Here is a 16391-nt window from a genome sequence, read left to right on the forward strand (position 1 = left end):
AAATCTGCCAATTTTTGTTGCAGATAAGTGGAGGAAAATCGCTAATAACCTCACGGATAATAGGATACACGGTATTGGCCCCCCATATCACCATGGATTAGGGGAGTTCTGTAATAACCCATGTTTGTTTTGGATTGTGCCATGTCGTAGTTTTGTGCCAAATTATTTTCATGGCCTCTCCACTACCCAACACGATTTTTTTCCCGTTTACAAAGATATCATTTATACGTGCCGACGTATTGATCAAATCCTGACCAACAAAAAAGCTGAACTACCGGGTGGCTTAAGAGTGGTTCAAGACTTTTTTTTTTACTTGACCCTGTGCAATGCCCTCGCGTTTGCAAGTGTGCACTTTCAAGTTTTACGTCGGCACATTCCTGACGAAAATGTTTGTTCCCCTCGTGAGATGTTGGCGTTGGATCGATCCGCGTAAAACACACACACACACACCCCACCACCACCACCACCCACACCCCACCACCACCACCCACACCCCACCACCACCACCACCCACACCCCACCACCACCACCACCCACACCCCACCACCACCACCACCACCCACACCCCACCACCACCACCACCACCCACACCCCACCACCACCACCACCACCCACACCCCACCACCACCATCCACACCCCACCACCACCACCACCCACACCCCACCACCACCATCCACACCCCACCACCACCACCACCACCACCCACACCCCACCACCAACCACACCCCACCACCACCACCACCCACACCCCACCACCACCACCACCACCCACACCCCACCACCACCACCACCCACACCCCACCACCACCCACGCGCATGTTCACCGCAAATGGATGAACTGGTTGGAACGGGCGTGGATTCTGGACGGCAAATACTCGGTCGGAGGGGCGGATTTATGACAGCCAATCGGGTCACCGTCACACAGCGTTGTTTCCCAAGCCACGCTTTGGGAACCCACCGGTAATCATACACTGCCGTGGGTCAGTTGTTTGGTGTTTTGAGTAAGACACGGCTCCAGGTAACCGTCGTTGCTGACTCTTTTGTTCAAATAGCATGTTGCTGTGTGTATGTTTTATTTGTGGGCGTTGTTGGGGTGGGGAGGAGGGGGGCTAATTATGAATGCAATTCGATGTAATGCACTTCTTTGTGCAACAATGGCGTGTTGAGATGAATGTCTCACCCAATGCAGATGGTGTTCTCGGATAGACTTCTCTTTTAAACGTACCAAAGCGTTGAGCTCACCATAATCCAGTGTGTACTAGTTCATGTTTAATATTTGTTGAAATAAAACTACAATGACGGTGAGAGTCACCTCTTTTGTTTTTGTTCAAATGTTCCCCCGTTGTGTTTGTCTCACGTTAATCAACGCTGGGACTATTGTTGTAAACTAAAGTTCTGAACAGCATAACGATTCGTGCGTGAAGGCAACATGTTGTCATAACGTCGTTCGGTTCCATGTAAGCAAGCGTTTGGAGTAAACGTATCAACCTCGTAATGAACAACACATTGTTTAACATGCAAATACCACGTGTTGTCGAAATCGTGTGCAGGTCACGTGTATTGTTTAAAACTAGTTCTGAATTGTCTTGCCTTATGGTGTAGAGAGAGGATCGCAGAGTCATCACATTCCACAAAGGAATTCGCTTTTAAAGGGGTTGCATAATTGAAGATTGTATAGCACGCCCATACATGTACCGAGAAGTGCGCATAGACGGTAATTGGCTTTATAGGCATTTCTCAAAGTTAAGTTTCGGTTGTACTCGGCATATATTTGGTTATATTCTTTGGCTCTTTCGGTAAGGTCACGTAGATCGGTTAAAAGAAAATAACAAAAAAACTACGACGTTTCGATCGCAGCACAAGTGGTCGTCATCAGGAAAATCAGGAAATCGACGACCGCTTGTGTTGCGATCTAAAAGTCGTAGTTTTTTTTGTTATTTTCTTTGAGCCTATCTACGTGACTTTACCGAAAGACCCAAATAATATGAATTCCTGCAGTCACGAAAGCTTTAAGTCAAGAGCTGGGCGTGGTGCTGTCCAACTAAACCCCTCGTGTGCCGTTCCGACATTCATCGATGCACGCCAACAGCACTATGCCCCAGCAGTCTGTTAAGGCTTTCGGGATGCTATTTATCTTTGTAACTCTATAGGTATGCAGAAGCAGCAGCAGCAGCAGCAGCAGCCCAAGCAGTGGGATGAAGGGCATCCGGCGACGAAACTGCAACGCATGGCGACCACGCTGGCCTGCCCTGTGACCTCGCGCCGTCTCGCCGAGCATCTGGACGCGACGGACTCCCTCCGTGGCTTCCGCGAATCCTTCCACGTGCCCCGTATGCGCGACCTGTCCGCCGGTGAGACGGGGCAATCCCTGCAAGGTGCTCGGTTCGTCACCTACCTGCAATGCCAAATGCTTTGGCTGTGTGCCTTATAATCCTGTCGTGTCCTTCACCTCTTTTAGGGGGAGGGTCAATAAAGTTAGTCTCGCCTGCTTGGGGAAGTCCGTAGCGGAAAAAGTCAAACAGAGGCAATGTCGTAACAGTGTGGACTTTGTACCATTGCATCACTGTCACTAAAAGAGACGAACGTTACACCATACTATAGCAGGGAAACTGACTTTTTTTTGTCAACTTTGGTACAGATGCGGCAACAAACAAATATGATAAATTATCAAGATTCAGGATCGCGATTCAGTTAATGTTTGGATTATTCTGTCTCTTTGACTGGCCTATTTACTATTCTTTCTCGTTTTGACTCGTATGTACAGTTCGCATTAAATGGTAAGGCATATAATTTTCAAATGATTTGCATGAATTGTAAATCAGCAGGTCTCGCACACACACACAATCCAATGCATATGCAGTGAGTCTACGGATTGGTTTTGATCGATGACTCGTTACATGCGTAATATTAATATTAACCCTGTCAATTAGACGGGGACATCTGTAAGCATCTTTCACTAAATCAGGAGTGGCCCACTGCCGCATAAGGCCGAGCACATTGAAACGACCCGCAAACGGAATTTATCTGACACTGCAAGCACCTTAGCTCTAATGATCTGATATAAAAGGGGAATTCTTTCAACTTGGCAACCCCACGTTTAGGAAATCAGCATGCTTTGTCACTTCTCTTTACACTTGTTCGTCATGCACAACATTGTTTGGGTCATTGCATGACGCTCAGGTGCGCGTTCATGCCTGGCCCTGCCAAAGGGATTTTAAAGTCCCCTTTAACCCTTGGTAAAGGAACGTTTCCCCACCCCTGCATTAAATAATTAAGCGTCAATCAAAAAAAATATAATTGCTACAAAAAGGTACTTGTGTTCCGCCGTGCTAGTGGACAAGTCACTGCTGGAGGGAGACGCGGACCAGGACTGCTTGTACCTGGCGGGGAACTCACTGGGGCTGATGCCGCGTGCTGTCCGCACTATTTTGGAGGAGGAGCTGCACAAATGGGCCACCACGTGAGTCTAGTCTTCTTCCTGCCGTTATTCATCCAAGTGGGGGCTCTCCCATCCCCCCCCCCCCCCGTTCTCCATCTGTTCCTTTCTTGGGCCATCACATTCATCTTTATTCCACATTCCTCTATATCCTGGTTCAGCACTTAGTGCCACCTCTTTCTATGCTCGCCTCTCAGTCGTCACCTTAGTGCAATGGGAGTCCCTCGAATGGGAGTCACTTATAGAGTTACATTGAGATCTATGTAACTTGTTGTCGACAATCATCTGTTTTTGTCCTTGAGAAATCTGATGGGCTATGAAGCTCTTTTTCACAGATGTACATTAGTATAGAGTTACATAGCGATCGATATAGTTACATAGAGACTCATAGAGTTGCATAGAGATCCACAGAGTTACATAGAATAACTCTGTTAGTTCGTTGTCCTTTCCCCGCACCTCTGATTAGCACGGTTGGCGACATGCAGTGCGAAAGAAGTGTAACATACACTGTGCTTCCATTTTAATCACCTTTGTTCTGAAGTTATTTTTCTATTTTCTTATGACATGTCTGAGCTGTCGGAGTGGCATTTCTTTCAGCTTCTCTGAGATGGGTCCAACTTTCGCCTTCTTCCCTCATCTCTTAGTTTCTGACCCCGTCTAAGTCGGGTGATATCTGATAATCATCTTGTCATTCGCATTTCTGTGGTGTACATCAGCTGTTTTTCCCTGGGGTTTAGAGTCCAATATTGCTCCCACGAGTACTTGTCTGAAAATTCCATAACTATTCGGCTTCTTTCCCAATTGCAATATTTAGAGTTTCACGATGCCGTTGTGTGCTGCCTTACAGGGGGGTGTATGGACACCATGAAGGTGCCAGGCCCTGGGCTGTGTGCGATGAGACTCTCACTGCCAACATGGCCACACTCGTAGGTATGAGAATGCATTACATGGCTCACAACTTTACATTTTACAGAAATTTGCCTTGGCTCATTGAGGTTTGATAATTTCTTGTTCAATGTATAATGCACAATATAGCATGCATGCACTTGTGACCGCTAACAAAACCAACATTGTATGTTACATTGTTGAGATGCTTTAAGCGATCTCGTACGTTTTACTGTTTTGGAGCTACTGGTGTGTAATGGCGAGCACGTGGGATAGGATGCTGTACACTTGGGGTGCGAATCACAGGACATCCCACAAAATACAAATCCAAACAGTCCTGGCCACGTTTATCAGCTGCGGCTGAGCACCATATTCACATCCATGCTCAGCAGTAGCCAACAGCACGAGAAGCCCCTCTGCATGTTGCTCGTTAGTCAATCATGCACGGATAGCAGACCTGACACATGGCGCGGGAGACTTGATGACATCACAGCCAACCCAGGGTGTGATTGGCTGTTGGCTGAAGAGCTCAGCTTTGCAGCAATGCCTTGTGAATACATTCATAAAGCGTCGCTTTGTATCTGGCCAAGTTTGAAAATGCAATCAGTTCTCTCATGCCTTACTCGTAGGTTCCATTGAATATGCACCAAGATCGCGTTGCCACCCCCAAGGGTGGCACGGCAATGGGGCACACTCGTTTCTTACCGTGCATATGCAACCCTACTCCATAGCGCCATCAAAATATGTTGTAAAGTCTCGCTCGAGCTCTGAGCAGCCAAGACTTTTGCACACACGTGGAGGCGGTGGCGAGAGGAAAGTGAATCGGCTGGGCGTGCGAATTCCCAAACGGAAGCCGCGGCCACTTTAGTCGTCATGCAGGTAACTGGAAGGGCCGGTAATCACCGGCCACGTGTGAATCTCACGGATTTTGGTGGCAACTGCTGCAAAAACGGCTGTTATCTGCGGTTCTGAAATGCGCATATGTAAACTCGCAACACTAACAGTTGGATGCGGTGACATTCAGGAGCGGAGGCCCATGAGGTGGCGGTGATGAATGGCCTGTCCATTAACCTGCATCTTCTGATGGTAAGAGCTGCACTGGTTCAGGGTTTTAAGGTGGTTTGTGAGTGAGAATTTATTGGTTTTTGGGGCGGTGAAATGGCCTAGCATCGGCGCGTTCACCGCTTCTTGCCGAGGTTCAAGGTTTTAATCCATTAACCGCCTGGTTATTACTGCAGGTGTGTTAATAATAAAATATACACCATCTGCATTAGAGCTGAGGTTAAATATAGCGTGACATCTTTGGCAAACGTAGGGCATTTAATCAGGTGTCATGATTCATATTTGCTAAATTAGAAATTACCCACAAATCCATTGGGGAGCTTTTTGCGTGACATCGCGTAAAAATAAACGTGTCGATAAACCCGCCACCACCCGACACATTTACGCAATCTAACCCAAAAAAACTCTTATGGATAATATTGGTCGTGAAAGCCTCCGTGTTAAAATCCATTTAGATATAGCAAGTATCGCCCCCTATTGGCAGACCACAGAGCTGTTGGCGCCTTGCTGGCTGCCTTCCCACGTGTCTGGCATCCCATGCCTCCGTTCGAAAACTGTGTACACGTTACAAATTGTGCAGCGCTGCAAATTGGATTAGTGACGCTCCATAAAGTAATGCATAATATTTATATGAACAACGCTGATAGCTATCTTTGTGTGTTTGTGAAGGGAAGTGTCTTAGTTGCTAGCGCTATACGAAGTGACCTTGTACTATTCCAGGCAATGTACCACACAAGTAGGAGATGGACTAAAATTAGTGGTTTATTTGTTTTAACCAGGTGAGAACTCAAGAGACCAGGATTGCCTTATTTGCAAGAGTGACCTGGGCCACCGAAATAAAAAAGCAAAACAGCATAGCAATAAAGCAAACAACTGTTACATGTAAAATCAGAAAAATCTCACGAACTTAAATCAATGTCAAAAAACAACTTCCGTAGCGTAAATTGGTTCGGGTAAATAATTTTTCGATTGATCATAGCATAATTTAATAAAGTTTTGAAACTACTATACTAATATGTAAATGGAATAGGATTATTTGTGAAATGCAATTGCAAGTGAGGTTATCAGCGAAATGAGAGCTCAGCATTAAGTCGTGATTTAGATGTCAGAGTGACCATGAACATTTGTGAAGCGATAGATTTCCAAGTGTTTGGAACATTAACAGCGAAATATGCCCCCTGAGTCTACACTGAGTTTATGGGTATCTGTGCAAGTCTATGGGTCTCTGTGTGTCTACTTGAAGTGATGGATTCCAGATGTTTGGGCCATTAACAGAGCATGAGTGAGAATTGGGAGAGTTTTTTTGTCCTCGGTGCAGTGCGCTTTAGTGCTGTGAGTAGCTGGTCCCATGTGTTAACATTAGCACTAGGAAGTCAAATGCAGCGCTGCTGGTTATGGTGGCGGATCCACTACAGCCTCCTGTGTTGCGCAGAACCTAACGAACACTTGCCAGCAGTGCTCGCTCCGACCATCTATAAGGTCACGATGGAGGCATTAGCCTTCTCTTATATTGTGTGTGTTTTCACGTTTGTACCTTTCAGCTGGCATTTTACAAGCCCACTGCACAGCGATACAAGATCATGCTGGAAGCCAAATCGTTCCCATCAGACTATGTAAGTCATCGCTTTCGTTTTATATTAACGATCAGTGCTGTAACAGTGCATTGAACGTGTGCGAACGCAGATTATTGATTATATATTGGAAAGGCAAGGTGCTTGGCAGGGCCCATCTCTACTTGTCAGTCCTGCGCCAAGGGCAATATTTACATAGCGTGTGTAAACTCGTACAGCAGCAATTAATCGTGTTTTACGGTGCCAACAGCACCTGAGGTGACCAGGAGATGGCAGCGTCATCCCTCATCAGCGTGCATTCTCGTGGTGCTCGGGTTTACTTCCACATGCCACTCATCAGTGATACTGGTCAAACATCGCCTGAAGAGAAGAAGAAAAAACATTGACCCATTAAAGCCTTTCGTGGGTAAATAATTGGTGCTCTATTATTCCCGTTGTAAGCAATGGGTGGTACCATTTTCAGTTGCGGCGATTGTATTGTGTTGCGTGCTTCACTTCCCGAAGCACTTTGCTCACCCACCGCATCCCCATCCCCCACCTTCTCGCCTCGCCTCCCAAACAGTATGCGATGGAGTCTCAGATTCGACTGCGTGGCCATGACCCAGAGAAGACCATGCTGCAGATATTGCCTCGTCAGGTCAGCAGTCATTGTTGCTGGAGAAACACGCATTGTCCCGTGGGAGGTGGCATTTTGAAGGGGTAAATGTTTTTTGCGTGTGTGTACGTTGAACTTCCTTCGCACCGTTATGTAGCCAACCGTGCTAATTGGAGGTGCGGGGAAAGACAACAAACTAAACAATATAAAAGTAAATTAATACACGCAAGAGAATAATTCGAGATTGGAGTCCATTAAATCAGACCTCCCATCGTTCATGTCATGGGACATTACGAAACCGATAACCAAGGTCACAATTGCGGCGATTGCTGCTTTCTAGAAATAATATTTTGCGTGTGTAGTATTTTCTTAATTGTTGCCAGCCTGCCCACACGTTTATGACTTTCTCAAGTTTACAGAACTTGTAAGAGTCGATTTAGGGTTAAATGTTGTCTACACATGTGCCACACTTTATGCACAGTGTGGCCATCCATTGGCAGCATGGACAAGGTTGCACAATCGTCTGCTTGCACACAACCTTGCACATCAACAGCACTGTTGACAAAGCATGTAGACCATTCACCTCACCCACAATCAATCCTGACCCAACACTTCAATCAATTTCCATGATTCACATTCATGGTTCGATTCTGGAATTCACTTGTTTTTGTTTTCCCCTTCTAATTTTTTTACCATCTAATTTATATTGTTTCCCATTTATTCTGTCTCATTTGTAACATTTTCTTGGCTCAATTGCCTGAATGTAACAGAATATAATTTGAACACCATTTGCATCAATCATAAATAATCGATTCTCACGCAATGTGATGCTAGTACCACGAACGTAAGATTAGCACGGTTGGCTACTTACGCCGCGAAAAGAAGTTCAACATACAATTATATTTTCAGCTAATCGTCACGTGCCCGCTGCTCACTCGTGTACTTCTTAATGAGCCAACCACCCCATGCCCTCTCACCGCAAACTCCCCCCACCTCCGCTTCCCGCACCTCCTTGCCCGGCTTAGGGGGAAGAGACACTGCGTCTGGAGGATGTGCTCGAGACCCTGGAGAGGGAGGGAGACTCTATCGCCCTGGTGCTCTTCGGTGGCGTGCAGTACTACACGGGACAGCTCTTCGACATGCCCGCCATCACCCATGCTGCACACACCAAGGTGGTCACACATGCACGTGTCTGTGTGCATTGTGAGGAGTGGAACGTGGGACCCTCCCCCACCCCCTCCAGAGATGTTCCAAGTTGTCGCAATTCAATTTTTGTGGTTCCATCTACGAATTATTTTTTTATATGTAAATATGTTGCGGTGAACGATGGCATCTTGTTGAAGCAGGAAAACTCTGAACCGGTTTTGTGGGCTGTTAAATGCGGTTGGGTAAAACCCCTTGACTAACACTGTGACACCCATCCAGTGCAGTACAAAAAAGTTCTACGTAGTGTATTCTCCATTTTTGAGGTAGATTGTGTATATTGACGCAATGAAGCAACCAGACAAGGCAGTAGCTTAGCGTTGTTGGCATGGGCCCTGGTACAATGAATGAAATTGACTTCCACCGTCTATCCAATTTTTCCCATCTTGATGACGTAGCGTCTGGGCCCCTTCTGGCCCGTGGGCCCTGGTGCAGTTGCACCGCCTGCACGCTGGATAGCTACGCCAACTGCCAATGCCAACTGCCAGACACAAGGGGCTGCGTACGAGCATTTCCCGCGGGGTCGCCGTGTGGTTTCCCGCGTGTGTGTGTGTTTTGACATTCTTTCGCGCCGTACGTAGCCAACCGTGCTAATCGGAGGTGCGTGGTTGTGAGAGCAGGGCTGCCTGGTGGGGTTTGACCTTGCGCACGCCGTGGGGAACGTGGAGATTTTCTTGCACGAGTGGCAGGTCGACTTCGCCTGCTGGTGCTCGTACAAGGTGAGCGCTCGCCTCGTCGTCGTCCCCACTCGCCAACATACTGGCTCCTCTCGTTTAGTCGCCGTACAGTCGGCAAGCATCAACTCCAGTACAATGCTTAAACCTCTTGTGCATGAATTAATCAAAATCAAAAACAAAGAATTCGTTGTGGTTTCATGTGGCTTTAGGAATCAAAGGAAATCCTCGAATGCATGTACAGTATATCTTATTGTTGTCCACCTCTGGATACGGGGAGCAAGTGACTGATGATGATAACCTCAATGGATGTGATGCATGAGTGGGTAAAGGAAAATTCATTATTAAATCGTGAGGATAATTTATCAAGGGACACCTGGACCTATTAAGCATGCGTCTTTATAATATGTATAGGCAGGTGCCTGCAGAGATATATGATCTCTCTTCAAAGACATGCCTGTCTCAAAAGAATCAGCTTTTTTTTATAACAGTGTCTGTGTGAAGCTGAACAGATACAATCTTTACTTTGCAAGTTTAACCTGAATGTAACAGATGCAAGATAACTTTAGAACTGTACTGGAAATGTAAGGTAATAATAATAATTCAAATTCCAGTTACAATTACAGATAAAAGCAAGAGGTTTGAGACGAAATACAGTGAAAGGGTTAGACAAAGCAGACGACCGTTTGGACCAGGGGTGGGGAACCTTTTTTCTGCCAATGGCCATTTGGATATTTATAACATCAGTCGCGGGCCATACAAAATTATCAACTTAAAAATTAGCCCGTTATATTTGGTAAAACATTTAATTAACTCACCCCTAATGTGATGGCTGGAGCTGCTTCTCCTTGGTGAGGCGTGTGATGTTAGCTGGTATTGATGATGTTGCTACTCGCAACTGCTTTTCCAGGTTTGCTCCTAGATTTAATGAATTTCAAGTCCTGCCTGCGGTTGCCTTGGCAGGGCCACACCAAATGATTTCGCGGGCCGGACGTTCCCCACCCCTGGTTTAGACGCTTCGAGAATAGACTCCAACAGACGAAAGTCCAATTTCCTTTTTGTGTTTTTTCCCCCCTCAATTATTCATATTGTGCTCTCGGGGTCATGCTAAGAGATGAGGTAACTATTCGGAACTCTGACATAGCTATGCATCACCCCGTGTGTTTGAAGACTGCTTTCCTCAGAGGTCCCTTGGAGTATTTTTTTTTCCCTATGTGTCCTGTCATAGAGATTCTTGTTTTCTAACAGTGAGGACAAAATGTTAATCCTCAAAGCTGTAAATTTAAATTAAAAAGTAGTGTCATGTGTTAGCTCGTTTGTGCACTTATTCCTAACTGTGCTGAGTCTATCGGCTCGCTACACTTGAAGACTTGTTTAAATCATGGGTGTCTGCCCAGATTTGAACCGGGACCTCTCCCCGAGTTGCTCCACCTGTTGACGTTGCAAATAGTGATTGCTTTTTCTTGTTGTTCAGTACTTGAACTCAGGGGCTGGAGGGTTGGCCGGAGCCTTCATTCATGAGAAGCACATGAATACGATCAATCCTGTGTAAGTGTGGCAGACACACACAAAGACAAATGTCCCCCAGATAGCCTTATAGAGACTGTTTGAGGCAAGTGATGTTCATGAGCAATTTTTCAAGGCCGGCATGATGCTCAAAGGGATGGTATGGCCAGCACCATGCCAGGCCACTTTTGTGTCCCCATTACTGATATTGGCATATGGCATGAGAAACTCATTTCAGGCTGAGTCGACCTCGGGTATACCAAGGACAGGTTCTAATACCACTTGCCATTGATGTAATCCGTGGCCGAGAATCAAACTCTCAGGTATCCGGGTTCATAAATCAGCGTGTTAACCACTGCACCACCAGTCTCCATGAACTAACAACAACAGATAATGCCATGGTAACGTATAAGGTTGAGTCAGTGGAGAATACAGAGGAAGTAATTGAAGTAATTATTGACCGCCCAAACCCTGTGCTATGAAGAAGGGCCAATGCCTGAAACGTCAGCTATTATATTTTTTTCTTTTAAGGCCACGCTGTTTTTAACAAACGTGTTCCTGTGATTGCAGGCTCATTGGCTGGTGGGGTCACAAGTATGAGACCCGGATGAAAATGGACAACAGTACATGGCTCAGCACACACGACCACACGCACGCCAACATGATCACATTCGGCACGCACCTTCCATGCCTATCTGTGTAGAAATGCCGGAACACCGTGCGGTTGACACCGAGTGCAGTGGAGCCTCAATATGTCCAACCTCTTTCTTATCTGTGTGTCAAGAGTTGCAGCTGAGCGCTGGAGTAAGTGGCTTCCGCATCTCCAACCCTCCCATCCTACTCGTGTGTCCACTGGAAGCCAGCTTAAAGGTATACATTTACTCTATATACTCATTGACATCCTGTGTATATTCTAGAATGGTTCATGTGCTCCAATAAGAGGTTTTAGGTTAGATCGCGTAAATATAATTGTCGTTAAACCCGCCACCACCCAAAACGGTTAATTAGTAAGGTTTGTCAAGTAAACAAACCATGCCAATTCGTTACTAGTACAGAATACCAGTGTGTTAGAGAGTAAACCCACAACATCTACAATTCGAGTACGATGTTTCGCCGGTAATTACAGCCAGCATCATCAGACGACGGCCAGAGTTATGGAGAAATCCTCATCCTGTTTAGGTCCTAATCGAGGGGGTAAATGTGATGTCGTCACTTGGGAGCTAATCTGGTGCGAAGACCAGAGGGGGTGGTGGTTAATGTTTCTTCATATAAGCTACAATAGATGTCCATATGCATCTCTATTCACCATGCAGCTTGCTCACGGTCTCAAGGTTAGCACTCTGGAGACGGATAACAGCGTGCTGCAATGCTAGTCGCACCATTACTTTGTGCTACGTAGGGGTTTAAATATCCCCCCCCCCCTCGCTATGCCCACCACCCGTACCTTAAATGTAGCCTTTAACAGTCGCAGGGATCAAGTGATGAATCCATTACATACAACTTATACGAACCAAACAGCCTTGATTCTTACACAAGGACTGACGCATAACGTGAGCTTAAGAGTCAATGTGAATCGACGAATCAATGCATCCGCTGCACCCATAATCTTAAGTGTGCATTCACATTAAATGGGAGAAATGTCAGACAGCAAATGGCCGATCAGACTTATAAATACGAGGATAGGATGCTACCTTCTATCAAGCAGGTCTGCTTTATCCCATCCCTAGTGCCAGCCAAGCTTGTTTTTATTGCAATAAAAACGCGAGCCCGGGGTACAATACGCTGATCAACATCTGCCAAGCCAAACTGTCGTAGGTGCTCACTCGCCGCACATTGTCTCACAGTCTGAAAGGTAAAACAGGGCCCCGGTTTCCCCCCTTGCACTGATTTGTAACCACAGATCTTCATGGAGGCGAGCATGCCTGCGCTGCGCGCCAAGTCCCGGCTGCTCACCGGCTACCTGGAGCTGCTACTGCTCACGCTGTTCGCCGAGAGCCCCAAGGGGGGTGCGAGCGTGCGCCTTATCACGCCCAGCGATCCCGAGCAGCGCGGCTGCCAGCTGTCGCTCTCCTTCTCCATTCCCATCGGCGTGGTTCACCGTGAGCTCAAGCGCAGGGGCATCGTTGTGAGTGGCTCGCGTTCGCTTCGCACACGCGCGCACTCCGAAATACAGCAGGAGCAACAACAACAATACCGACCACCTTTCACCACCACATGGCTGTGTGTCACCATAGTGCTTGCGTCAGGCTGGGTACACACTTGAGACCACATAAAGTGTGAAAGGTACACTTGGTAGAAGTTTGCGGGACAGGCTCGGGTGTTATGAGTTAGCTGACTTGAGATGATTGACTTTGTGTTCATTCCTTCAAACAAAGACAAAAATATCCTGTATAGCCCGAGTGGCAATGTTTACACGCCACACCGGGTACTCATTTGAGACTTAGTCGACCTAGGGGAGGCCCAGGCCCAGTTCAGACATTCATCACCAATGTTGGTGGTGAGTGGAAATCGAATTCGGGTCACCAGTTTCGTAGCGCAGTGCGCTAACCACTACACTACAATGCGTTACGCTTCCACATGCGCGGGTCACGTGACAGATTTGACGTCACAGCTCACTTGCCGTGCAAAAAAATCTCTGCATTATTGAGCTCCCCTCCCCCCCAAAAAAAACCAAGTGTATTTTTATAATTTTTGCATGGTATATAGTCTGGAAAGTACCCACATGGCAAATGTCCAGTTTGTTGCATGTCGGGAAGTACGCTAAACATTTTGAACAGACACACATAATCACAACTTTGCCTTTTATATATATGGAGATTACATTGGCTCGGATGCTTTAATGCTGTCATTGATGATGGTGTTGCAATATTTGGCATGGTTATATACGATTGAACATGTTAATTCTAGCAATGATAACAATTTTTGATATATTATTAATGTTGATAATGTTGATAGTGATCATTATAATGATAATAACTATTCTTTGCCCTCTATCCTCAAATCTTTATGCTCTGCTCCACCTTCCTCCCTTACCTCCAACCTTTGTCCCCTCTATCCCTGTTGCCTCCGTCCCTCACCCCGATCCCTCACCCCGGTCCCTCCCCGTGTGTTCCTGTGCCATCCTCCATGTCTACCGGCAGTGTGACATGCGGGAGCCGTTCGTGTTGCGGGTGGCCCCAACTCCGCTCTACAACTCATTTCAAGACGTGTGGCGTTTCGTGCACACCCTGGCAGAAGCACTGAATGCCATCCAGTAGTCCCGAGTGCAAATCTCAGACAGGACTGGAGATATGGGGCTCAAGACAAGTTGCATGTAGCAAATCATAACAAAGTTCAGGACCTAGACTATTGCACCTGGTGTATGTGTTCTGTAGGTCCAGGAGAAAATCTGGAACCTTGGCAAAATGTAGGACCCGAGTATTATGTAGAGGTAGCAGAAGATACAGTTTATGACTTGGGGCAGTCTGTAAAAATGAAACCTTTTCACTACATGAGCCGTTGATCCAGATTCCAGATAGGAGACTGCGTAAAATTACACGGAGCTAATTTACAATGTTACCGAATTTGTAGCGTATAGAAAATCAAGTACACAAGTTGTGGACTTAGGAGTAAGATACTACCCAAAAAAACAAATATGTTTGATATTGTTGGTAAGAACCATCACAAGCTGCATGGCCCAGGCTGCCGAACACGCATTTGAAGATTCATTAATGAACAACATACTTTATAGAGTTGCAGTCAGGCGTGTAATTATAGTGCTCTCGTAATTTCTCCTCGTGTATCTCTCATTATAATATGATTCCATCACAGGAGCACTATCATTACACGCTTGACTGCAACTTTAGAGTATTTTCATTAATGAAGCTTCAAACAGGTGCTGGGAAGCCCAGGATGTAAGCCTCGGGGTTCATATTTTCAAGAAAAAAGCAGTTTCCTTTTTTAGGGTTACATGTTCCTTCGAATCAAAATTAAAATTGGAGAAATGTATACATTAATTATCGATAATTTTACATATATAATCAAGATGTTACCAAGGTCAACGCCAATGATGATCAGCCTCACCTCGCCAACGCTTTCCGCTCTCTGCCACGACCACTAAGGTCTGACCTGATAGTCTCCCACCGTCCGCTCTTAGAAAATAAGTTGCTAGGATATGCAAGTAAATGAGTTTGATGTCAACAGTCTACCTCCCCCCCCGCTCCCTTCTGCCTGTTTATGTGAATGATAGCCAAATGTGATACAATGCAATACGGATGTATGAAGCACCTTAATACGGTTACATCTGAAGACAAGTGAAGGAAAGGCAAATGTCTGAAAAGTTTTTAAGAAGAGGGAACTTTGTAAGTGTTTTTGTGTGTGCAGGAAATGAAGCGAAGAGTGCTGTGGACCAGAGAGAGCATTGAGAGTGCATTGTAGCCATGTGACTAAACACTTCGTACACAGACAGTGAGGGTTTAGCATGGGGCTTAAACAGGTGTTTGTACATGATTAATTAGATACGCATTATATTTCATTAAACCAAACTAAGATAGGCTTAAATTTCGATTTAAAGCTTTCGTGACTGCAGGAATTCATCTTCTTGGTTCTTTCGGTAAAGTCACGTAGAAGGGGAAATAATAAAATAATAAAAATAAAACATAATAAAATAATTCTCACGACGTTTCGGCCACAACGCAAGCAGCCGTCCTCAGGTGAAGAATAGGTCTGTCGGAAAGACAGACCTGTTCTTCACCTGAGGACAGCCGTCTACGTGACTTTACCGAAAGAACCAAGAAGATAAGATAGGCTTGGTGAGACAAAATGAATACATCAAATATACATGAAATATTGACTAACTGTGAGTTAGAGAGCTGAAGTTCCTGTGTTTCGGTGAACCGACTGTTAAAAAATCACGTTACCTCGCAGTATTAGATGTGGAACGCAAGGGCATATTGTGCTCGGTTAAATAAAGTGGCAGTATTCGTGCAATATTTACCTGGAATCTGATATTCATGTCATAGTTACAGTATGAGTGTTCGGATTAAACCGTGATTGTCATGTATGAAGTTCAACCAACTACAACCTTCATGGTAACTGTAAATCTTCACTTGTTATAATCGTATTGGTGGTAACTGGAGGTGATGAGTGACCAGCAGCTGTATTGCTGTGTCAGCGTTCAAGCAGTGAACTGCAGTAGTTCGGTATTTGATCGCGTAATTGTGCGTATAACAATTAATGAATTGTCAAGATTAAACGGCACGTTTTGATTCCCGAATTGATTTTGTGTTTTTATTTGATATTTACCGTATTCGCTTGCATTCTTTGGTATGTCGTATCTCACGTACTGCCTTGTTTGATCAATTAGCCTAATGGCAACATGCAATTTCAATATATTGTAAAGAATCGATTATTACACGCATGATTATATGCACACATGAGCATAAGAATCAATTTCAGAGCAGACGAGCTGTAGCCACAG

At 45.6% G+C, this 16391-nt stretch overlaps 2 protein-coding genes across 3 annotated transcripts in view; one reads left to right on the forward strand and one right to left on the reverse strand.

Moving 5' to 3' along the window:
- Window positions 1-2432, reverse strand: part of LOC133358165 (uridine phosphorylase 1-like) — a 34259-nt gene extending 31827 nt beyond the window's left edge. The window contains exon 1 of the mRNA XM_061576384.1: window positions 2397-2432. The gene's annotated coding sequence lies outside the window, so the exon portion shown is untranslated. The remainder of the gene's footprint in view (window positions 1-2396) is intronic.
- On the forward strand, window positions 912-16187 carry KYNU (kynureninase). 2 transcript variants are annotated; one of them, XM_061576376.1, is made up of 14 exons: window positions 912-1019; window positions 2152-2352; window positions 3335-3461; window positions 4285-4367; window positions 5347-5408; window positions 6926-6997; window positions 7518-7592; window positions 8576-8722; window positions 9374-9472; window positions 10902-10975; window positions 11504-11556; window positions 11718-11803; window positions 12834-13058; window positions 14074-16187. In XM_061576376.1, exons 2-14 carry the CDS (start codon window positions 2154-2156, stop codon window positions 14188-14190), a joined length of 1419 nt encoding a protein of 472 aa, XP_061432360.1. In that variant the 5' UTR covers window positions 912-1019; window positions 2152-2153; the 3' UTR covers window positions 14191-16187. The 2 variants fall into 2 exon arrangements, with proteins under 2 accessions (XP_061432360.1, XP_061432361.1); XM_061576377.1 differs by having other exon boundaries at window positions 941-961.
- Window positions 16188-16391: the final 204 nt, after the last annotated feature.

This window comes from Lethenteron reissneri, chromosome 7 (genome assembly GCF_015708825.2).
Source record: "Lethenteron reissneri isolate LAM-NWPU_2019-01 chromosome 7, ASM1570882v1, whole genome shotgun sequence".
Lineage (NCBI taxonomy): Eukaryota > Metazoa > Chordata > Hyperoartia > Petromyzontiformes > Petromyzontidae > Lethenteron > Lethenteron reissneri.

Bases quoted from the DNA above. Each gene is read 5' to 3' on its own strand.
- KYNU (XM_061576376.1), top strand. From the start codon at position 2,154: ATGCAGAAGCAGCAGCAGCAGCAGCAGCAGCCCAAGCAGTGGGATGAA. The intron at 7,593-8,575 runs GTCAGCAGTCAT...TGCCCGGCTTAG, and splicing joins TGCAGATATTGCCTCGTCAG to GGGGAAGAGACACTGCGTCT. The intron at 8,723-9,373 runs GTGGTCACACAT...TTGTGAGAGCAG, and splicing joins CCCATGCTGCACACACCAAG to GGCTGCCTGGTGGGGTTTGA.